The sequence below is a fragment of the Rana temporaria genome, chromosome 2 (genome assembly GCF_905171775.1).
Source record: "Rana temporaria chromosome 2, aRanTem1.1, whole genome shotgun sequence".
Taxonomy (NCBI): Eukaryota; Metazoa; Chordata; class Amphibia; order Anura; family Ranidae; genus Rana; species Rana temporaria.
The window spans coordinates 339127493-339153020 of record NC_053490.1 but is presented as its reverse complement, the minus strand read 5'-3'; the positions used below and the strand labels follow the sequence as shown (position 1 = coordinate 339153020).

The 25528-nt window shown below is 46.0% G+C and overlaps 1 protein-coding gene across 5 annotated transcripts in view; it reads left to right on the top strand.

The window, feature by feature from the left end:
* The window catches only part of LOC120928427 (CUB and sushi domain-containing protein 1-like), a 368880-nt gene that overhangs the window by 265583 nt on the left and 77769 nt on the right, over positions 1 to 25528 (top strand). For all 5 annotated transcript variants that reach the window (XM_040339531.1, XM_040339530.1, XM_040339527.1 and 2 more), the window contains one exon: positions 9144 to 9220. In XM_040339531.1, the coding sequence (XP_040195465.1) occupies positions 9144 to 9220 (77 nt within the window). The remainder of the gene's footprint in view (positions 1 to 9143; positions 9221 to 25528) is intronic.

Below are 25528 nucleotides of genomic sequence, written 5' to 3'. Positions count from 1 at the left end.
ATCAGCAGCTACAAAAAGTGTAGCTGATGGCTTTTAATAAACATACACTTACCTGCTCCAGCGTTCCAGCGCGCTGGTCTGGGCTCCGCTCCTCTCTCCCCTCCCCCCCTCCCCGGCCGGCGTCTTCATTTCAACTGTGGGCACCCGGCCGTGACAGCTTTCCGTTTCACGGCCAGGCACCCACTGTGCATGCGCGAGCGGCACTGCGCATGCGCGCGGGGCCCGGTGCTGCGCCGTCTGATTGGACAGGAGATCGCCTAGGACCTGTGACGTGTCCTAGGCGATCGCCTACAGGGAGGGGCTGCTGTAGGCAATTAAGCTTAATCGCCTAACCAGCCTCTCGGCGGAAGGAGGAAGTGGGACAGGAAGTCCCACTCCTCCTGAAGCCCCCACTCCCCCCCAAAAAAATTACATGCCAAATGTGGCATGTAAGGGGGTGAGGAGTGGGATAAGCAGAAGTTCCAATTTTGGGTGGAACTCGATTTAAGGAGCTGTGTCCATCCATGGACGATAAGAGAAAATATGATTTTTGTACTCGCCGTAAAATCCTTTTCTCTGAAGTCCATGGACGGACACAGCTCCCACCCCTCCTTTTTTAGGTTTATACTGCTTGTTACGAACTGAGGTTGCAAGCTGCAGTGAGGAGGGTTATGTCTGGAGGGACCGCCCCCTGGGCGGGGCTGTACAACTCTGTTAATGTAACATGTATTTAACTATTTAGCATGTTCCTGCCTAGTCCTCTCCTGTAAACAGGGAACATAACCCACTTGTCAAGATTTAAGGAGCTGTGTCCGTCCATGGACTTCAGAGAAAAGGATTTTACGGTGAGTACAAAAAATCATATTTTTCTAAAGGAAAAAGTAATTTAAAACTACTCGCAGCTATAATGATTTGCTGGGTCCCGGCAATACAGATAAGTCATTAAAAAAAACGACATGGGTCCCCCCCCCAGTCCATTACCAGGCCCTTTTGGGTCTGGTATGACTATTAACCACTAAAGGACCGGACCAATATGCTGCTAAATGACCCAAGGGGTTTTTACAATTCGGCACTGCGTCGCTTTAACAGACAATTACGCGGTCGTGCGACGTGGCTCCCAAACAAAATTGGCGTCCTTTTTTCCCCACAAATAGAGCTTTCTTTCGGTGGTATTTGATCACCTCTGCGTTTTTTTTTTTTTGCGCTATAAACAAAAATAGAGCGACAATTTTGAAAAAAATGCAATATTTTTTACTTTTTGCAATAATAAATATCCCCCAAAAACATATATAAAAAAAATGTCCTCAGTTTAGGCCGATACGTATTCTTCTACCTATTTTTGGTAAAAAAAAATCGCAATAAGCATTTATCGATTGGTTTGCGCAAAATTTATAGCGTTTACAAAATAGGGGATAGTTTTATTTATTTCTTTTTTCACTACTAATGGCGGCGATCAGTGATTTTTTTCGTGACTGCGACATTATGGCGGACACTTCGGACAATTTTGACACATTTTGGGACCATTGTCATTTTCACAGCAAAAAATGCATTTAAATTGCATTGTTTATTGTGAAAATGACAGTTGCAGTTTGGGAGTTAACCACAGGGGGCGCTGTAGGGGTTAGGCCTTGTACACACGAGAGGATATCCGCTGGAAACGGTCCGCCGCCAAGACCGTTTCCAGCGGATAAATCCTCTGGCGGATTTGGATCTGATGGCTGTACACACCATCAGATCGAAATCCCCGCGGAATACATCCGCGGTGACGTGGCCGCGCCGTCGCCGCGACGATGACGCGGTGACGTGCGCGACCCTGAAGGTAAATACTTCCACGTATGCGTCGAATCATTACGACGCATGCGAGGGATGGGAGCGGACGGACTGATCCGGTGAGTCTGTACAGACGACCGGATCAGTCCGCTGGACTGGATTCAAGCGGATAGATTTCTTAGCATGCTAAGAAATTTTTATCCGCTGGGAATCCGTCGGCTGGATTTTTATCCGCTGGGAAATGTCCGCTCGGGCCTACACACGACCGGATCTATCTGCTGGAACTGATCCGCGGATCAATCCCAGCGGATAGATCCGGTCGTGTGTACGGGGCCTTGGGGTTCACCTAGTGTGTGTTTACAACTGTAGGGGGGTGTGGCTGTAGGACTGACGTCATCGATCGAGTCTCCCTATAAAAGGGATCACTCGATCGATGCAGCCGCCACAGTGAAGCACGGGGAAGCCGTGTTTACATACGGCTCTCCCCGTTCTTCAGCTCCAGGGAGCGATCGCGACGGAGCGGCTATAAACGAATAGCCGCGCCGTCGTCCCGGATCGCTCCCCGCGGGAATCCGACCGCCGCATGTAGCGGGGGGGGTCCCGATCGGACCCCCGACCCGCGGAAAGGCAGGGACGTACAGGTACGCCAATGTGCCTGTACGTGCCATTCTGCCGACGTATATCTACATGCGGCGGTCGGGAAGTGGTTAAGCATAACCCAGAACCAAAAAAAAATGCGTGGTGGTCCCCCCAAATTCCATTACCAGGCCCTTAAGGTCTGGTATGGATATTAAGGGGAACCCCGCACAAAAATAAAAAAAATGGCGTGGGTTTCCCCCAAAAAATCCATACCAGACCCTTATCCGAACACGCACCCTGGCAGGCCGCAGGAAAAGAGGGGGGACGGGAGTCCCCCCTCCTGAACCATACCAGGCCATGTGCCGTCAACATGGGTAGGATGTCCCCATGTTAATGGGGACAAGGGCCTCATCCCCTAACCCAGGGGTCTCCAAACTTTCTAAACAAAGGGCCAGTTCACAGTCTTTCAGACTTAAAGGGGGCCAGACTGTGGCCAGCAGGAATAGATTTTTTTCTCTGGCATCAATAGGAGTAAACCGTGCCCAATCTTTGGTACTAGGGGGAGGAATAGTGTCACATTGGTGATGTCACTGGCAGGAATTATGCTCCATTTATGGAGTCAGAGGGCAAAATAGTGTCTCATATCAGTGGGATGAATAATGCCCCAAAGGGCCGGATAAATGCAAGCAAAGGGCCGCATCTGGCCCCCGGTCCGCAGTTTGGAGACCCCTGCCCTAACCCTTGCCTGGTGTTTGTGGGGGTCTGCGGCGGGGGGCTTCTCGGAATCTTTGCTGCTTTGAATTGCAGCTAGCGTGCAATGAAGGCTAATGTTGTTTACTATCCTCCCTCCATCTCACCTCATCCATAAAACATCAGTATACTTTTTGGAGAATACAAGGTATTCTGTAATGGGAGTCCAGTTTATTCCCTTGTTCAGTTAGAGAACATTTTTTATTGTGTGAAGAGAATACAAGACATTTTATGGATGGATTAGGGGCAGGAAGGGGGAGAGTGAACATCACTGTACAAGCACTGGAACTCAGCAGTAGAGCTGGAAGATCAGACCGTATTATATGGCTTTTTACCATCCCCTTTGATTATCTGGACATATATCCAGTATTGGATGTTTTTTAGCTAAGACATATCAAGAAAAAATAACTAAATGCCAAAATAAATTGCAATACAAATAAAGGACTGCTGCATCAAAAACACCTATCCGGGCGGGATGTGCAACCAACTAAACAAATACAAATTCCTAAATGTGCTGTACTCATATCATGGGTATAACATGAATCAATTCATTACATAATAAACAGAATAAAGTGCATGGAATTATTGTATAATCAACGCTTCTGTGAAAGATAATTCAACAAATGTGTAAACATAACATATAAAGTCCACATATATTGTGCAAAAGTGCTGTGCACAAATAAGTATTAAAGTGCAAAAATAGTGCTCCATCCTTATGCCGCATACACACCATCACTTTATGTGATGAAAAAAAACGACATTTTCTGTGAAGTAAAAAATGACGTTTTTGAAACTTCAATTTTCAAAGACGAAGTTGCCTACACACCATTGTTTTTCTCACAATGTTCTAGCAAAGCGAGGTTACGTTCTCACCACTTTTTCCATTGAAGCTTGCTTCATAAGTAGCTTCTGGGCATGCGCGGGTGAAAAAACGTCGTTTTAAACGACGTTTTTTGCTACACACGGTCAATTTCTGTGAAGTAAAAGTTGACGTTTTGAAAAACGACACATAAAATTAAAGCATGCTTCAATTTTTTTTGGTCGTTTTTTAGAAGACATAAAACGACGTTTTCCCCCACACACGGTCAATTAAAGTGACGTTTTTAAAAACGTCATTTTTTTCATCACATAAAGTGATGGTGTGTACGGGGCATTAGTCATCCACACTCTTCTTTCTTACGGTTAGAAATATTGTGCACCACCATAGAAAAATTCTCCCAAAAAGGTTTTCAACACAAATAACCGAGCACCTTATCCGATACTCTGATCCCACAAGGAGATCATTAACCTCATTGCTGCTCTGCAGCCACATATACCACGATCCAGAATGCAAAGACTCCCATGACTCCTAAGTCAGAATAGACTCCCTGGAAGGGATTTAAATTCAAAAGGATGGTGTAATACTTTAGCAGATGAATTTAATAAAACATTGAAAATGAACTTACAAACTGCATGATGTTAAACTAAACAGTGTGTGTTACAAACAGCCAGCATGTCCGAGCATTCAACGCTTGCGTAATAACGTCAAATGTGAGGTCTCGGTTCCCCTAGATGACTCTTGTTACCGAGAAACGCGTTGGGATGGGCCTTATGCAGGGGCATACATTCCCTTTCAAATTTCTGAAAAGTAGTTAGTCATCTCACATTCACACTGCTGCTGGCAACTGGCTGATTAATTTTTATTATTTCTTTGTCACAAAGTTTTCTTTGCTTTATGGAATCTTCCTGGTCTCCCACTATCACATGCAGCTAATTACCATTTCTGCCCTTTCTCCGCCTTTTTTTCTTTTCTCTTTTTTTTTCTACCCCGACTGTTCCTTTTTTTTTTTTTTTTCCAAAAAGAATGTTTATTGACACATATGACAACAATCACAGGTACAGGGTATTTGTACTAAAGTAGATCAGTCATTCCAGAAAATGTTAGCATTGCATATAACAAACCCCCCCCCCCCCCCAAAAAAAAGAAGGGGAGAACAGCATTACAAAACAAAACGGAGAATTTCCCTCCCGCATTCCATACAGTTGGCATTATTATACACATCACCCACCAGGCCCTAACTGAGCCCCATCCACCACTCCGGTACCGTGCTTCCGCCACCCACCTCAGCATCTAAACCAATAGTCTCTCCAGGACCAATTCAAGAGGTGCCAGCCCAGGGGTATCCAGCCATGGAGCCCACAGGAGATCAAACTTCCCCCGCCGGCCCCTGTGCTGATAGATATACTTCTCCAGGCGTAGTGTAACGCCCATCTGTGTTATCCATTCATTCATCTTGGGAGGCTCAACTGCCTTCCAATGATGAAGAATGAGTTTACGGGCCTGGAAGAGGGCCCTACCAATGGCCTGCTTAGGATTGTCCTCCACCGGTATATTGTCCAGGACACCCAGGACACAGACCTTCGGGTCCCGGGGGACCGTGGCCGAAAACACCGCGGACAGAGTACTAAGAACCCCACTCCAGTACAGGTGTAACTTGGGACACCTCCACATTAAATGAATGAGGTCCCCACGGTCTCGTGCACATCTGGAACAGATATCATCTTCCCCCAGGCCCATTCTAAACAATCTTGCAGGCGTGTAATGTACCCTCATCAAAATATACAGTTGTGATAGACGTTGTGCAACGTTAAGTGAACACCCCTGTACTGCCTGCAATGCTCCCTCCCATTGATCCTCCTCAAAGGTCCCAACGTCCCTCTCCCAAGAAGACAGTACTTTTGCAGGAAACCCCGGCAGAAACGAGGACAGCAACATGGAGTACAAGTCTGAGATAAAGCCCCGAAAACATTTCACTCCCGACATGTATTGGAAGATCGGGGCGGAGGAGAGGATCCAGGGGTTGTCTCCCGCTTGGGCCCTAACGGCATGCCTGAGCTGCAGATAATAGAAGTGCATGGACTGAGGGAGTCCAAATCTCTCCTGTAATTCCGTGAAGGAACGTAGCCTACCGCCCGAAAAAATGTGGACCAAATGTGTCACCCCCATCCTTCTCCATCTCTCTTCACAGGTCAACTGAGCCAATTCCTTATAATACTGATTCTTCCATATGGGGCTGTGCCTTGTAAAACCCTCAACATCCTGTAGCTGCCGTGCCTTGTTCCAAATTTTTTGAAACAAAGCATAAGTAGGAAAGCGTTTATTAGATTTGGCAAATTGTAACGCTTCTAGGCCCATAATTACTGTATCTGCGCCTGCGGTGTGCCTTAACAAAGCATTTACAGGATCCCTTCCACGACCTCCCGACACCCACTGGGCAATATGCTGTAATTGGGCTGCTAGATAGTAAAGCCACGGATTAGGGAGGGCAAGCCCTCCCAGCTCCTTGGGCTTTTGTAACTGTTCTAATTTGATTCTAGGGGACTTGTTAAGCCAAAGAAAGGCCCTGAATAGGGAATTTATTATCCTAAAGTATTTCAGTGGGATTACCATCGGGGTATTATGTAGGATATACAGGAGCTGTGGCATAAAAATCATTTTTGTAAGATTTACCCTACCCACCAGGGACATTTTCAGACCCCGACTGTTCCTTGACATTTCATTATTTTCTTTATTTTGAAACTACTATACTTTTCTATATACTTCCTAACGTAACGCTGTCACTGATCTCTTCCCTGCAACCAGTTAGGACTACAATGGCCTAGTAAGATCATCTACTTTTTAACCACTTCAGCCCGGAAGATTGGCTGCTCAATAACCAGGCCATTATTTGCGATACAGCACTGCGTCGCTTTTACTAACAGTTGGCACGGTCGTGCGACGCTGTACCCTAACAAAACTGACTTCCTTTTTTTCCCACAAATAGAGCTTTCTTTTGGTGGTATTTGATCATCTCTGCGGTTTTTTTTTGTGCGCTATAAAAATTTAATGTAAATAAAAAAAAAAAAACTCAATTTTTTTTCTCAGTTTAGGCCGATATGTATTCTTCTACATATTTTTTGGTAATGAAAATTGCAATAAGCGTATATTGATTGGTTTGCGAAAGTTATAGCATCTACAAAATAGGGCATACATTTGTGGAATTTTCATTATTGTTATTATTTATTTTTTACTAGTAATGTCGGCGATCAGCGATTTTTATCGGGACTGCAACATTATGACGGACAGATCGGACACTATTGACACATTTTTGGGACCATTTACAAATGCACTGATTACTGTGTAAATGTCACTTGCAGGGAAGGGGTTAACACTAGGAGGCGATCAAGGGGTTAACTGTGTTCCCTAGTGTGTGTTCTAACTGTAGGGGGATGGGAGTGACTAGAGGAAATGACAGATCGTGGTTCCTAGCTGCCTCTCCTCTCTTCACAGAACAGGGATTTGTGTGTTTACATACATACACACACACACACACACACACACACACACGTCCCTGAAAACAGAGAAGATGGTGGTATTATGAAGATAGATTGCTGGTCAAATAGGATGGTATCACCCAATATATTTTGCCTAATAATAACTTGTTTTAAATATATAATATTGTATGTACTTTTGACTCGCATGCTATGTTTTCTATTTTTGTTAGAGCTGCCTACCCATTACTGGTTTTAGTTTAACCCCTGAGGAAGCCATTATTAGGCAAAATATATTGGATGACACCATCCTATTTGACCAGCAATCTATCTTCATTGGGACTTCCAGCGACCCTGAAATATTATGTTTGGAACAATATATATGTTTTAAAAATTGTGTGTCATGTGATCTATATTTTCTCATGATATTTTAATAAATTATTAAAATTTACTTGTTATGCTTAGAAATTATTTAACTCAGCACTGCTATAATCCCACCATCTTCTATGTTTTCATTTATTACTTTTTGGGATGAGGTGCGTTTTGTATGTTTGAAACTATTTGGATTCCCCCTACCTTTTTGAACACGCACGTCCCTGTTCTGCCTCTCCTGTCCGTGATTGCGTGTGGCTGGCGGTCATGGCGAGCACTGTCCACGCGCATCAGTGCATCGGGCGCGTGCGCACTCCTGCTTTCCAGCTTAAAGGTGACCGACGTACAGCTACGGTGGTTCGCGGGATCGTGCCGACCTGCTGCCGTACAATGACAGCAGCTGGTCGGCAAGCTGTTAATATATTCTAAGCAGTCTGCCCCATTCTCTACCTTATTTTTGCCTCTTATTTAAACAACCATTTGGTATAGAAATGTTACGGTAATTACAGACTGCCTAAAGTTTTTACTGTCATGAGTGACTACCACTCATGGACTTTTATTTCTTGTACAGGACACAGACTTTTTAATCATTATGACTAGTTAATATGCAGCTACTGTCAGGTAATTGGAAATGGCAAAAAAGTTCAGTTCTCTGCTTGTGTTCTTAGTTGATGGACCTCTTTTGTCTACTCCGCACTCAATTTAGTTTTCCTTTTAGCATGACTTATTTGCTATTAAGAAACTAACTCATAGAATATCTACAAGGAATGCTTCCACTATGAACAATAGAAACACAGCTTTTAGGCCCCATTCACAACTAGTGATTTGGGTTTGCAGGCGGAATTGCCACAATTCTGCCCTTGATTTCAAATCGCACTGCAATGCTGGCAATGGCACCTAAACACATTGCGGTTTTACCACATAGTAAATCGCTCTGCAGTTGTAGAAAACTGCATAGCATGAAGATTGTTGCCCAAAAAAAGCTCCTGCTCCTTTTTGGTCGACAAGTTTTGCACAATGCAGTTTTTCAACAATTACGATTTATCACAACAAAACCACACTGTATTTAGGTGTCATTGAAAATTAATTCCACCTGAACAGGCGTGCTGTGTTTTGCCAGCATTGCAGTGCGATCTGGAATCACTGGCAGAATCGTAGCAATTCCCTCCATGATCCCAATTTGCTAGATGTGAAAGGGGCCTAGGTCACAAAGTTGTGGGGGTTCTTCATCAGGTAAAAAGCTGTTTCTTTGTTTTGTTATAAAAATTACTGGTACTTTTTATAGAAACAAATGCACCTCAAATTGGAGAGGTATAAAATAAGACACCAATTGCATGCTTTGAATGTTTATGTACAAAGAGCTTTATATATATTTATACAGAATGTATACTGTTTCTCTTTAGATATGTGATGAACACAACACAGAATTTTACAGAATGTCAAGCAGATGGAACGTGGAGCACAGCAATTGGCTGCAAAGGTAAAGCCATGGCTATTAAACATATAATTACTGTGAATACTAGGAAAGTAATACACTGGGGTTAATATTAGCGCTGCGGAAATTACCGATTAATTGGTCGATTAATCGTTAATTTCTTTGATCGATTAAAAAAAATTTGATCGAGGAAGATCTGCGGAGTGAGCTCCGCGGTCTCGCCCATAGGAAAGGCCGCGGCTTCGGCCTAGTTCCGGAGCCGTGGCCATCTTGGTCCACCCAGCGGCAGCTGAGTAGCGGCGCGCTGACGTCATCATCACTCGCCTGCCTGCTTGTATCATCTTCCCTTGCGCACCGCACGTGTCCATCAGCTACTCTGCGGAGGGTCTGCCTGCCTGATGTATAGTCAGGTAAGAGTGGACAACCATCCGTGTGTGGTAACATTATGGGGGCAGATGTATATATTCCTGGAGTATGGGGGCAGATGCTTCATTTATACTTATAAGCCGGTGTGTGTATTCTTGCAGTATGGGGGCAGATGTGTATATTACAGCATGGGGGAAGATGTGTATATTACAGCATGGGGGCAGATGTGGATATTAAAACATGGGGACAGATGTGGATATTAAAGCATGGGGGCAGATGTGTATATTACAGCATGGGGGCAGATGCTGTAATATACACATCTTCCCCCATGCTTTAATATACACATCTGCCCCCATACTGCAAGAATATACACCTCTGCCCCCATACTGCAAGAATATACACATCTGCCCCCATGCTGTAATGTACACATGTGGGCAGATGTGTATATTCTTGCAGTATGGGAGGCAGATGTGTATATTACAGCATGGGGGCAGATGTGTATATTACAGCATGGGGGCAGATGTGTATATTCTTGCAGTATGGGGGCAGATGTGTATATTCTTGCAGCATGGGGGCAGATGTGTATATTACAGCATGGCGGGAGATGTGTATATTACAGTATGGGGGGCAGATGTGTATATTCTTGCAGTATGGGGGGGAGATGTGGATATTACAGTATGGGGGGGGAAGATGTGGATATTACGGTATGGGGGCAGATGTGGATATTACGGTATGGGGGGGGAAGTCATGGATTGTGGAAACCAACTAGTGTCGAGTGATTGTATATAGTGTACACCACATTTACCACTGACTAATGCAGAGTTGCAATGCAAGGAGATCAGCTAAAAGTAGTTGTATCTGTATGTGCGTTAATTAATCGAAATTAGTCGATTAATCGATTTAAAAAAAACAAACGATTAATCGAACACAAACATTTTAATCAGTAACAGCCCTAGTTAATATACTAAAACTGGAGGGTGCAAAATCTGCTGCAGCTGTGCATGGTAGCCAATCGGCTTATAACTTCAGCTTGTTCAATTAAGCTTTAACCAAAAAAAAATAAAGAAAAAACCTGGAAGCTGATTGGTTTCTATGCCGAGCTGCACCACAATTTGCACTCTCCAGTTTTCGTAAATTAAAGCGGAGCTCCAGCCCCCACCCCCCCCCTCCAAAAATTTTAAATCAGCAGCTACAAATAGTAGCTGCTGACTTTTAATATTAGGACACTTGCCTGTCCAGGGATCCAGCGATGTCCGCACTGTAGGCCAATTTTTTAGTTGGCTCTCAGGTGCTGCGGGACCATTATTTGTAAGGAAACCGGCAGTAAAGACGGCTCCCTACTGAGCATTCGCTCTGCGCTTTCTGAATGGCCCGGCGGAGGTAGAAGGAGGAGGGGGGCCGAACTTCTGGGGGATCTCTCCATGGCGAAGTCTCCCGGTGGTAGGGATGGGTACCTCTCACAAACAGGTACCTGTTCTAGAGGTCGACCGATATATTGGCCGATATTTGGCCGTCTTTATGAAATGGGCATCGGCCGATTATTGTGAAAATATCGCCCGATTCGCGGCTATAACAATAAAGGCCTGCATGGGCGCCTGCCCTGAAGTACTGACCAGTGCTCCCGCAGTATGTATTCCTGAATCCTCCACCCGCACGGCCACTATAGAAGGGAAGGAGAGATTTCACTGACATTGCATCCTATTGCCCCGCCCCCTCCCTCGGTGTGCTGTATTAGAGAGAGCAACAATCATTGGCCAATTAAAAGCATCTGCCGCCTGACTTGGTAACTCCCCCCAGCAGGAGATCGTGGCCAGCACTAGCTCTGTCTTCCTTTCCTGCTGAGGCGGGGCCTGCTGGCTGCTTGTATTACACTTGTTCAATGATTTGCTAGTCATCTCATCAGCATGCACCTAGCCTTTCAGGTGCATGCAGATAGATACCAGCATGTATGAAGGGTAAGTTGCCAAAATTGTGTGCTACTGTACTGTGCCCCCCTGCAGACTTTATTTAATGTCTTTTTAAAGTGAAACCTGGCTGAGGCTGGCATTGAGAAAATGGATGAGGATGACACCCCTCCCTCTCCACAACGCAGCACCACCCATCCCTCTCCACAACGCAGCACCACCCATCCCTCTCACAACACAGCACCACCCATCCCTCTCCACAACGCAGCACCACCCATCCCTCTCCACAATGCAGCACCATCCATGCCTTGCACCACCTATCCCTCTCCATAACGCTGCACCATGCGTCCCTCTCCACAACACAGTACCACCCATCCCTCTCCACAACGCAGCACCACCCATCCCTCTCCACAATGCAGCACCATCCACGCCTTGCACCACCTATCCCTCTCCACAACGCAGCACCATGCGTCCCTCTCCACAACACAGTACCACCCATCCCTCTCCACAACGCAGCACCACCCACACCTAGCACCACCCATCCCTCTCCACAACGCAGCATCACCCATCCCTCTCCACAACGCAGCGTCACCCATCCCTCTCCACAACGCAGCGTCACCCATCCCTCTCCACAACGCAGCGTCACCCATCCCTCTCCACAACGCAGCGTCACCCATCCCTCTCCACAACGCAGCATCACCCATCCCTCTCCACAACGCAGCACCACCCATCCCTCTCCACAACACAGCACCACCCATCCCTCTCCACAACGCAGCACCACCCAGCCCTCTCCACAACGCAGCACCACCCATCCCTCTCCAACGCAGCACCACCCATCCCTCTCCACAACGCAGCACCACCCACACCTAGCACCACCCATCCCTCTCCACAACGCAGCACCACCCATCCCTCTCCACAACGCAGCACCACCCACGCCTAGCACCACCCATCCCTCTCCACAACGCATCACCACCCAAAAATAAAAAAAATGGCTGCAAAAATCTGCATTATATATCGGCCATCGGCCTCTCTGATTTCTAAATATCGGCATCGGTCATAAAAAAACCCATATCGGTCGACCTCTAACCCGCTCCCCCCTGAAAGGTGCCAAATATGGCAGCAGAGGAGGGGAGGAAGCAAACAAGCGGAGCTTCCCCTTTTGGTTGGAGCTCTCTTTTATCCCAATATCTTTCGAATCTGATGTTTGCTAGTTATTGTGATTGTAGTAGTCACCAGAAAATGCATTTCTTTCTCGTACATCACGGGACACAGAGCGGCATATTCATTACTATGTGGGTTATATGGAGTACCTTCAGGTGATGGACACTGGCAATCTCAAACAGGAAGTGCCCCTCCCTATATAACCCCCTCCCATAGGAGGAGTACCTCAGTTTTTTCGCCAGTGTCTTGGGTGTTGGTCATGGTTTAGCTTACCTCCACATCCTTGGGATTAAGGTGGGCTAACCGGTTCTGTCCAAAGGCCTCAGTGCTAAGGTGGTCAGCAACCGGACCCCAAACCATTGGGGTGTAGCCCATAATGCTTTCTGTTCAGAGAGCTGGACCCTGGGCCCAGAACTTAGAAACCTTTGGGGGCCTAATGTTTCTGTTGCCAGGGTGCTATATGGGCCCAGGACAGTGGCTCCTTCATAGGAACCCAGGGCCTGAAGGTCTAGACGCCACCCACGGAGATGGGGGAAGATTGGACCTCTTGCTGTGCAAAAGTCCTGCGGCATGGAGCAGGTAAGTATTGGGGGAGCTTGCGGAACTTGGTTCTTAGCAGGTTCCCTACAGGGGGACAGGCCTGGGTATGCTCTGCATTGGCAAGGAATCACTATGTCTATGACAGAGACAGGATGATTCAATCTTTTTTCCCCAGTAATATGTGACCTCCCTGGTAAGTGTTGTTTAGCTGGGCTGCTGGCGCTAGGTGTGGGATCTCTGTAAGAGGGGAGTCTTTTTCCCATGCTAAAAGGAGGTCTGTGACCTACCTAAAGGGCTTACCTGCCTGGGTTCCTGCGCTGCTCCGTCCTCCTCCATGTGTGATGGCCCCCGCCGACGGGCGTGCGCGCGCGTGCCCGAGATATAAACAATTTTTGCGCCGTTTCCGTGGTGGGGGCGCGTCCCGGTGGGCGGCGAATCACAAATAAAGGAAGGGGAGGTCCTTCCATTAGCTGCCAAGAGCTCAGTGTCATCCTGAGCTAGAGGAGAGGAGGACACAGAGCGGAGCACGCCGAGGACACCCGGTGGCGAAAGGAAGAATTGCAGTTGTTTTCTAAGGACTGTCAAACCTACAGATAGGTTTTCTTTTCCTTTTTTCAGCAGATGGCTATTGGCAATACTTAGTGGGAGACAGAGTGGTTTCTTTTCCTCTTCAAAAGAAAAAAGAAAAGAAAAAGAAGAAGGGAAAGAACTGCTGATCTCCCTTCTCAGTTTGGGCGTTAGTCTCTATCGCTCCCAAACCGACAGATCCCCTTAGCTACGTCTGTGGCTGGGTGATAGCAGGTGTACCTCGGTATTGTACCATGCCTTCTGGGTCAGAGGGTACAAAGGGTGGGGATTCCCCCGCAAAATCCGAGGGCTCAGACACGGCTATGCCGCTGCTCTCCCCACAGGACATATCAGGGCACGCCTTGATGGGACCTGGGGGATCTGGTGCTGGGGCTGATCCAGGTCAGTCCAACCCCGGCTTTGTCACTGAGAGAGTTCTTGCTGTTTCTTTAGGTGAACTAGAGAAAAGAATGGCAAAAAGGATAGCTAAGGCTATATCGGGTAGAAAGCGGACTAGGTCTCCGTCACCCGAGCAAGAACCCTCAGACACAGAAATCCTTTCCCTAGGGGAATTTGATAGACTTGACGCTTTGGACCAGGGTGGTTCAGAGATCGAGGATCTGGATACTGAGGGGTCTGGTTCAGCCTCCCAAGGGGAAAGTTTGTGGGTTCAGGCCTTAACGGACATGGTCCATGAGGCATTTAAGTTACCCATACCAGAACCTCAAGTATCGGCGGTTTCAGCTTTAGGCTCTTTAAGAACGCCTCAAAGCAACGCAGTTTTCCCGATCCATCCTCTACTCGAGGAGGTCATGTTTCAGGATTGGATTAAGCCAGATAGTCTTTTTACCACCTAAAAAATTCTCTGTTTTATATCCTATGGAGGAGAAATTCTCCAAAAGATGGGCGCCCCCGGCGGTGGACGCAGCCATCTCCTATGTGAACAAATCTTTAACTTGTCCGGTGGAAAACGTACAGGTGTTTAAGGATCCGGTTGATAAACGCTTGGAAACATTACTGAAAGCCTCCTTTACTTCAGCAGGGGCGATAGTTTAGCCCGCTGTGGCTGCTATTGGAATTACCCAAGCATTATCAGATAAGACTAAGCAAATGCTTAAACTTATCCCTGCCCAGCAGGCAGAGGAATTTTCGGATATACCGAGGGCTATACGCTTTACGGTGGATGCTATCAAGGACTCCATCCAGCAGGCATCACGTTTATCCTTATTTCTAATCCATATGAGAAGGCTCTTATGGTTGAAGAGTTGGGAGGCTGAGCCCCCATGCAAAAAGCTCCTGGTAGGGTTTCCCTTCCATGGAGGACGACTCTTCGGAGAAGATCTGGATAGATATATTCAGACTATATCAAGCGGCAAAAGCACTCTCTTGCCAGTCAAGAAGAAAGCCCGAGGGCCCGCGTTTAAGCGCCAGCCCTCCCCGGGACAGGGGCCCTCTAATACCAGACAGTATCGACGGCCTCCTGCAAGATCAGGCTTTAACAATAAGCCACAAGGCCAAGCCACTGGGGGCAAGAAGCAGTGGTACCGCAAGCCTGCGAAGCCAGCCCCCAAGTCGGCCTTATGAAGGGGCGCCCCCACCCACGATGGTGGGGGGAAGGCTACGTCTCTTTGCAGAAGTTTGGGAGGCCAGCATTCCCGACTGCTGGGTACGGTCTTCCGTGGCCACGGGCTACAAACTAGAATTTTCAGAATTCCCTCCTCCTCATTACCAGGAGTCAAGAGTACCAGGCGACCCGGTGAAGGGAGCCGCGTTGATGGCGGCATTGAATCATCTGCTGTGCCAGAAGGTGATAGTAGAAGTACCAGTCCAGGAACAGGGCTTGGGGTTCTACTCCAACCTGTTTATCATCCCAAAGCCCAACGGCGATGTCAGGCCAATTTTGGACTTAAAGGGAGTAAATGCGTACCTAAAGGTCCGCTCATTCCGGATGGAAACTATTCGGTCAGCTGTCGCCGTGCTCCAGAAGGACGACTTCATGGCGTCCATAGACATAAAGGATGCTTACCTTCATGTGCCAATTTTTCAGCCACATCAGGTATTTCTACGCTTCTCGGTGGCTCAGCGTCATTTCCAATTTGTGGCGCTCCCCTTCGGGTTGGCTACGGCCCCCCGGGTATTCACGAAGGTCCTAGCCCCAATCCTAGCCAATCTAAGGACCCAAGGGGTCACGGTCCTGGCTTACCTGGGCGACCTCTTGGTCATAGACCACTCGTCTCCTGGCCTGGAACGAGCAGTCGCCCTCACGGTTCAGTACCTCGAGAGGTTCGGCTGGGTCCTAAATCGAGACAAATCAGCATTTCGGCCCACAAGGCAGCTGGAATATCTCGGCATGAGATTGGATACAGAACAACAGAAGGTGTTCCTACCTCTATTAAAGGTCAAGGCCATCAAAGAGCTAATACAAATAGTTCTGAGCAAGAGAAAGCCAACTGTTCGCCTATGTATGCGGCTACTAGGCAAGATGGTGGCCACATTCGAGGCAGTACCGTATGCTCAGAGCCACACTCGCATCCTGCAGGCAGCCATCCTGTCAGCATGGAGCAAGAGGCCTCAGGCCTTGGAGATTCCTTTGCCACTCTCACCAAGAGTCCGGCAAAGTCTATCTTGGTGGTTAAACCCTCAGAATCTCCTGAAGGGAAAGACGTTCAGTCCTGTGACCTGGAAGATAGTAACCACAGACGCCAGCCTGATCGGCTGGGGAGCAATTTTGGATGGTTGCACTCGCCAGGGCACTTGGGCAGCGGCAGAGAAGCAGTTGCCCATTAATATCTTGGAGCTCAGAGCTGCCCGACTAGCCCTCAGGGCTTGGACGTCCAAACTGCAGGGGTTCCCGGTGAGAATACAATCGGACAATGCCACGGCGTTGGCATACATAAATCACCAAGGGGGAACCAAGAGTCAAGCCGCTCAGAAAGAAGTGAGCTTGATTTTCTTGTGGGCAGAAGCCCATGTGCCCTGCATATCGACTATATTCATTCCCGGAGTGGACAACCTACAGGCGGACTTCTTAAGTCGCCAGACTCTATTGCCGGGGGAGTGGTCTCTGCATCCACAGGTCTTTCAGACACTCTGCCAGAAGTGGGGAGTGCCGGACGTGGATATCATGGCATCGAGACTAAACAAGAAGCTAGACAGGTTCATGTCCCGCACAAGGGATCCCAGAGCCTGCGGAACCGATGCGTTAGTTTGCCCTTGGCATCAGTTAAAACTTCTTTATGCATTTCCCCCGCTCCAGTTACTACCCCGCCTGCTGCGCAGGATCAGGGTGGAGCACATACCAGTCATCCTGGTAGCTCCAGCATGGCCCAGAAGGGCATGGTATTCACTAATCCTGAAGATGGTAGTGGGAGACCCTTGGACTCTTCCTCTACGGCCAGACCTGCTATCGCAAGGTCCGATCCTCCACCCTGCCTTTACGGCATCTAAATTTGACGGCCTGGAAGCTGAATCCCTGATTCTCAGGGGTAGAGGTCTGTCTCAGAAAGTAATCTCTACCCTAATCAGAGCCAGGAAACCGGTCTCTAGGGTGATTTATTACAGGGTCTGGAAGGCCTATGTAGGCTGGTGTGAGTCCAAGCGATGGCTTTCTCGCAAGTTTACCATCGATAGAGTATTAAGTTCTCTCCAGCTAGGAGTGGATAAAGGACTGGCATTAGGCACAATCAAAGGACAGATTTCAGCTTTGTCAGTGTGGTTTCAGCGGCCGCTGGCCACCCACTCGCTAGTTAAGACCTTCCTTCAAGGGGTCTTGCGTATTAATCCTCCAGTTAAATCCCCGCTTTGTCCGTGGGATTTAAATCTTGTTCTGTCAAGTTTACAGAAACAACCTTTTGAGCCGTTGGCTGAAATTCCTTTGGTTTTACTGACAAGGAAGTTAGTATTTTTGGTCGCCATAGTTTCCGCCAGAAGAGTATCGGAACTGGCAGCCTTATCCTGTAAGGAACCATATCTTATTTTACATAAGGACAAGGTCGTTCTCCGCCCTCATCCTTCCTTCCTACCGAAGGTTATATCCAGTTTTCATCTAAACCAGGATTTGGTATTACCATCCTTCTTCCCTAAACCTACTTCCAGAAAGGAAGGGTTGCTGCATACCTTGGATATTGTCAGGGCCATGAAGGCCTATCTTAAAGCTACAGAGAAAATCCGGAAAACAGATGTGTTGTTCATTTTACCGGATGGGCCCAAGAAGGGGCAGGCAGCTGCAAAATCCACCATCTCGAGATGGATTAAACAGTTAATCACTCAGGCCTACGGCTTGAAAGGGTTGCCTCCTCCGTTATCATTAAAGGCTCATTCTACTAGGGCCATGGGCGCCTCCTGGGCAGCACACCACCAGATCTCTATGGCTCAAGTTTGCAAGGCGGCAACCTGGTCTTCTGTCCACACGTTTACAAAATTCTACCAGTTGGACGTAAGAAGGAATACTGATACAGCCTTTGGGCAGGCAGTGCTGCAGGCTGCAGTTTGAGACCCTCGGATTCCGGGGGCTCCCTTTTGAGTTAAATTTAAAAATTATTTTTCTCAACTAAGTTGGATTTATTATGATTTGAGTATATCTCTAAATTAAATCCTTTTGTCTTGGGAAGATGTTCTCCCTCCCCTCATTGTAAGCATTGCTTTGGGACATCCCACATAGTAATGAATATGCCGCTCTGTGTCCCGTGATGTACGAGAAAGAAAAAGGGATTTTTAATACAGCTTACCTGTAAAATCCTTTTCTTGGAGTACATCACGGGACACAGAGCTCCCACCCCTCTTATGGGGACCATTTTGGGAGGCATACTGCTTGCTACAAAACTGAGGTACTCCTCCTATGGGAGGGGGTTATATAGGGAGGGGCACTTCCTGTTTGAGATTGCCAGTGTCCATCACCTGAAGGTACTCCATATAACCCACATAGTAATGAATATGCCGCTCTGTGTCCCGTGATGTACTCCAAGAAAAGGATTTTACAGGTAAGCTGTATTAAAAATCCCTTTATTGGAAATATTTTTCCACCTTAAATAATACACAAGTTGTATAATATTGCTTACCTGTTCCTATGCAAGTGACTACAGTTTCTCAATCGTGCTAATTTTGGATTGATTAAAAACAAAATATTATTCGCTAGCTGTTGGCTAAATTGTACAAACCTAATTTTTTGTATGTTCTAAAATCAGAGGGTAGAATATGTATATCTGTTTTGTATCCTTTTGGATAAAATGTTTTGGTTTCATATTTACTACAACCATAATAAACTGTGGTAGCATCACAGAGTCCATTTCTGTCATCCTGATCTCAGTTGTCTGCTGCCTGCCCTGACCATCCACCTGTTTTGAATATTTTACATTATGTGTGTGTCCTCTGCTTGTTCTGCCTGAAATCGGCTGTCAAACCTCAGGCATACAGTGAGTTTGCAGTACACCATGACAGTTCATTTGTCTTTTATGTAGTGTTTTTTTGACTAATAGGTGATTATTTGTAGACTCAGTAGTGCATCTTTCTCTTTAACCACTTGCTTACTGGGCACATATACCCCCCTCCTGCCCAGGTGAAATTTCAGCTTTCGGCACTGCATCGCTTTAACTAACAATTGCGCGGTCGTGCGACGTGGTTCCCAAACAAAATTGACGTCCTTTTTTCCCCACAAGTAGAGCTTTCTTTTGGTGGTATTTGATCGCCTGTGCGGTTTTTATTTTTTGCGCTATAAACAAAAAAGTGAGACAATTTTGAAAAAAATACAATATTTTTTACTTCTTGCTATAATAAATATCCCAATTTAAAAAAAAAAAAACATTTTTTTTTCTCAGTTTAGGCCGATACGTATTCTTCTACATATTTTTGGTAAAAAAAAAAAAAAATCGCAATAAGCGACTGGTTTGCGCAAAAGTTATAGCGCTTACAAAATAGGGGACAGAATTATTTTTTTTAATTATTTTTTTTTACTAGAAATGGCGGCGATCTGCGATTTTTAATGGGACTGCGACGTTATGGCGCCATTCACATTTATACTGCGATCAGTGCTATAAATATGCACTAATTACAGTATAAATGTGACTGGCATTGAAGGGGTTAACACTAGGGGGTGAGGAAGGGGTTAAATGTATCCCTGCTTAGTGTTCTAACTGTAGGTGGAGGGGGGTGACTGGGGGGGTGACCGATCTGTGTCTCTATGTACAAGAGACACAGATCCGTCTCCTCTCCAGAGACAGCACCGCTGTCTCTGTGTAAAACGGCAATGAGAGATGATCTCATATGTTTACATATGAGATCCTCTCTCATTGGCCGCACAGATCGCCTCGCGAACGGCCACTCTGATTGGCCGTTCGCGGCGATCTGTAATTGGCTGTGTCCGAGGGACACGGCCAACACAGATTTTCCCCGCAGCGCGCTCTGGAGCGCGCGCGGGGACCGCCCTGAGGGGCGGACGTCAATTGACGGCAGTTTGGAGATTGGGATCCGCACTGTAGCCGTCAATTGACGGCAGGCGGATCCCAAGTGGTTAAGATCCATTTATTCTATTTAACCAACAATGTAGTCTTGCCCAGCGCATGCTTCAATGCATTGCACCACATCTTTCCACCCAGCTTTTCCCGTTATATTTATAATGCAGCGAATATTATATTTGCGAAACATTCATTGGTGGTAATTTATTTGCTCTATAATAAAACACATTAAACAGAAAGGTTCATCTCTAGAGAATGTTTAGTGAATATTACACGCACTGCTTTTATAAGTATGACCCCTGGTTTTCTGTACTTTTTTTTGCATATATGCATTTCAGCCCATCTTAATAGACAAATCAAGTGTTCTCAACACTCAGCACTGTAGTAAGTTGAAGTAACCCTCTAAAACAATCTATTATGTGGTGACCCTTTGCTTTAGACAGGTTATGATCAAATAGTATTAATTTTTATGATCAATGTGTATAAACTTAAAGACAATATCCCCAGATTCTGTAAGCTATGTAGTGCCAACATCCTTCCATACATAGAAATTTGAGGATAATTGTGATCGGGACTTTTAAAGGCAAACTTACCCATTTTCCCTCTAAAGTACAGCCTCCTTATGTACTAATATGGCATTAATATACCTCTATTGCAGCAATAATAAAGCTGTTCCTGTCTCCTGGAGCAGGCCTTTTCCATGTATTTCTGCTATTCATCCCAAGCAAATTGCAGGACATCAGACCCCCTAGTAGACTGCAGAAGTTAAGCAGCCCAAGACATCTTTGAATCACACCCTCATGCCCTCAAAGCCACCCACTTCTCTGTGTCTGAGAAGCTTGATAAAGCAGCGCGCGCGAGTGCATTTCCCCTAGTGTGCGTTCTCCGAAACGCACCACGAGCACACCGGTGATGTCAACACAGACGACGCTGTGTTCCAGCCTGAGTTCCAGCCCTTGCTCTTAATGACCCACCATCTTACCAGCATCTTGCTGGCCAGGACAGCTCCACGGGTGGCGTCAAATGGCTCTCAGCGCGGACCAGTGCAGTTCCCTTCCATCGGATTACTTCATATGCTTATCATTCATGTCCTCCATGTGAGTTTTATTCCTTTGCTCTATTATTAAATGTTTTACAGTCTACACTCTGAGACACCTGTATATTCTTATTTTTTGCATGTTTGGAGACTGCTTCTACTCCCCCATAAGGCTGGCTCTGAGCACTACCCAATATAAAGAGACGACGACTCTAAAAGACTTCATGATAGACCCTGCATTATTATAATGCACTTCTGCTTGCGCCACTATCTAGAAGTTTTGCCTAGTATCTGAGTTCCACCCACCGCTCTGATAAAAGACAGAGATCCCATCAAATGTAAAGAATGTGATTACAGAATAATGTACAAGAAAAGAACAAAATGATTGGTTGTTTTTGATGCCGTTTAAATGAACAAATGGACAGCTTGAAATACAATGTGGATGTCATATTAATTTTTTTTCACTTTATGCCTTTTTTTATTCCATTTTCCAGTATGCATCTGTAAATTATAACAATTTGTAATAAAGGTTTGAATATCTAAAAAGAAAAAAAAAATTCCTTTCCATCTATAAACATCCATTTTTCCTTAGGCCACTTACACACTGAGGCGCTTTGCAGGTGCTAGAGCGCTAAAAATAGCGCCTGCAAAGTGCCCTAAAAAGAGCCTCTCCTTTCACACTGGAGCGGTGCGCTGGTAGGTGGCCGAAAAGTATCGCAAAAACTACGCTAAAAGGCCACTAAAAATAGCGGCGCTTTACCGCCAACACTGGCACTGTGAAAGTAGCCTATTGCCCCGTACACACAATCGGAAATTCCGACAGCAAAAGTCCGATGTGATCTTTTGAACAGAAGTTCCGACCATGTGTATGCTCCATTGGACTTTTGCTGTCAGATTTTCCGCCAACAAAAGATTGAGAGCTGGTTCTCAAATTTTCTGACAGAAAATACGTCTGTACCAATTCCAACTCGCAAAATTCGCATGCTCGGAAACAATTCGACGCATGCTCGGAAGCATTGAACTTCATTTTCTCGGCTCGTCGTAGTGTTGTACGTCACCACATCCTTGACAGACAAAAGTTTTGTGTGACTGTGTCTATGCAAGCCAAGCTTGAGTGGAATTCCGTCGGAAAAACCATCCAAGGTTTTTCCGACGGAAAATCTGATCGTGTGTACAGGGCATTAGAGTGGTGGTGATTCTGCAAGTCTTTTGGCTCCTTTGTTGGTCTGCAAACCAGGCTTCAGATAAGGCCCTGGCTGACCTGTCCTTATAGGGCAATGTTGGACAACTTTTTTAAGTATCTTCCAGGTGGAAAGTGCTCCTTCTTACATGAAGTAAGATGGGGTAGGAACTACTTTGGAGGTCTTGGTCTGCCTTCACCACTCATTCGCAGATTTGTTGTTCCCCTGGTTCCTCAGACGTGGGCTAAAAACTCTTCAAAACTCCCAAGATTGTTGGCAAGCGTTTCTGGTCCCACATCCTTCCATGCCTCCAAAGAAGTCCTCCTCAGCATGAGGGTTTGCTTTCACCTGTTCCCTGGGCGAGGGGTTGCCTTTGTCGGTTCTTGGGCCTGTGGACCTCCCTCATTCCTGATGAGTGGGTTCTCGATCTTGTTGTCTCTGGTTATGAAATAGAATGTTGTTCCTTTCCATTGGACAGTTTTTTCCCTGCAACCTTTGGCTCTCACCACCATGCCTACAGGCCTGTACCGGGCAGTGCAGGATCTGCCTTTGCATGGAATGCTGTCCCGGTGCTTGAGTGGAGAATGGTTATGGAATGGTTAAATCTGTTTACAGTTTCCAAGCAGAAGTAGGTTTGTCCTTCCCTACGGTCTGGGCAGATTATTCTCCCCCTTCGCTGGACAATGGTCATGCCAGATGCCAGCCTGTCGGCTGTGGAGGAGTCCTGAACCTGATTTTAGATTAAGGTTGCTGGACTCAGGAGGAAGCTCGACTGCCCATCTACGTCTCGAAGCTTAGAGCAATCGGGTTGTCTCAGGAGATCTCATTAGGGGACTCCTGATCAAGATCCAATCAGACAACTTCACTATGGTAGTTTGTCGATCTCCAAAGCAGTACAAGAAGTGCTGCAGCAGCGCTGGAGGAGTCACACTTTCTGACATGGGTGGAATGTACTGTTCCAGCTCTTTCCACAATGCACGTTTCCAGAATTGAAAACTGATGGGCAGATTACCTCAGCCTTTGGGCGCTGGATCAAGGGGAGTGGTCCCTGCATCCAGAGGTGTACAACAGCTCTGTCTTCGCTGGGGGACACCTGACGTGGCTCTTCTGCAGTTCTACCTCAACTTGGAAGTTCCAAGGTTAATGCCGAGAACAAGGGATTCTCTGGCAGATTTGGCAGATGCGCTGGTGGCGCTGTGGGATCAGTACCCATCTCATTTCTGTTTTCCTCCCCTCAAGCTGGTTACATAGTTACATAGTTAGTCAGGTTAAAAAAAGACACAAGTCCATCCAGTTCAACCACAAAAAAATAAGCAAACAAAATAAAAAACAAAGTACAATCCCATACACCCAAATCCATACCCACAGTTGATCCAGAGCAAGGCAAAAAACCCCAGCAGAGCATGATCCAATTTGCTACAGAAGGGGGAAAAAAAATCCTTCCTGATACCCCGAGAGGCAATCGGATTTAGCCTGGATCTACTTTACCTATAAATGTCAGTACTCGGTTATGTACATTTAGGAAAGAATCCAGGCCTGGTTCTTCCTCTGCTGCATGCGATAGAGGTCAGTGGAATTTTGATTATCCTGGTGCCTTCTGACTGAGCTAGTCGTCTGTGGTACGCCAACATGGTATGGCTGGTCGTGGATGTTCCTTCCCTGTTACCTCTTTTGGGAGGCCCTTTCATTTCAGGGTCCATTCTTCCACCCTGCATTACTGTTTCTAGCTTTGATGGCATGGCTATTCAGAGCCAGGTTCTGAGGGACAGGGGGTTGTCTAGCTTGGTGATTCCTATGAATTTGAAGGCTCGTAAATATACAGCCTGGAGGCTATATCATTGCATCTGGAAAGCTTATTTCGTGAAGAGGTTTTGGGGGTTACATCCTCCTTCCGTCTCGGCTGCTCGGGTTTTGGTCTTTTTTCAACATGATATTGAACAAAGGCTTGCCTTGAGTATTCTTAAGGGTTTGGTCTCCCTTTGCGGTCTTCTTTAAGCATCCCTTGGATGCACATTCCTTGATTCACATTTTTGTCCAAGGGCTTCACCATTTAGTGCCCTATGCAAGATATGAGAGAATGTTGCGAATTAAAACATTTTCTGTCATCCTGTTCAATGGAACGAATCAGGGATTGGAGAGAGGATACCTGCGGGCATATGAGAAATAGTCAACCTGAAAAAAAGGAGTGCAAGCAATCTTATTATATGTATATCCATGTGATTGTGCTCCTTGTATTCAATTTTAAAAGAAAAGAGAATCAGAAAGGTTAGAAGAGAAGGAAGGGTAGAAAAAATAAGTTTGAAGTTGAAATGCCTCTTCATAATAGTCAATGATGTTAAGAACTATGACTGCTCCTCCTTTATTCACTTCTTAGGTTGTGATGTTTGGATTATTTTCAAAGACTAGAGAAGTCAAGTCAAGTTGGAATGGGAATATGTAGAAGATGTATCTGTTTCTCATGCTAAGGTGATAAGGTCCTGTTCGACAAGTTTCTAATAATGATCCAGCTTGTCTCCACCTACCTGGATGTGCTAAAAAAAAAATCAGTGTTTTATTGTGTGAAAAAAAAATGAGAATGTAATGAACTCATATCCTGAATAAATCAGTCCAGTTTCTTGGAAGTGGAACTCCTATGGTCAAAGGCTATTATGCCAGAAATAGATAAGTCAGTGTTCAAATAGGGCTTTTTTGTTGTTGAACAACGTGCAAGATTGTTAACATCTATTATTGTTGAGAACAAACCAAAACTTTGTGTTAGTGTGAAGTTAGGCCCTACGAAAGTAACTTTAATGCGTAACAATGTGTGATCAGACAAATTTAAGACATTAGTGACAGACGTTATTCTCCTCTTCTTGATGAACACTTGTGTACCCCCTTGTTCTTGGTGGAATGGGTCTTTGTTGAACGCAATGATCTGAAAATTATCTTTTAACCACTTGCCCTCTGGAAGATTTACCCCCCTTCATGACCAAGCATTTTTTGCTTTGACCGCATAACTTATGCCTCGTACACACGACCGGTTTTCCAGACGATAAAATTGCCATTTTTTAGATTGGTCGGGAAAATCGCTCGTGTGTATGCTCCATAGCAGTTTTTCCGACGAGAAACCTGCCCACAAAAAAATTCTAACATGCTCTATTTTTTTCCGT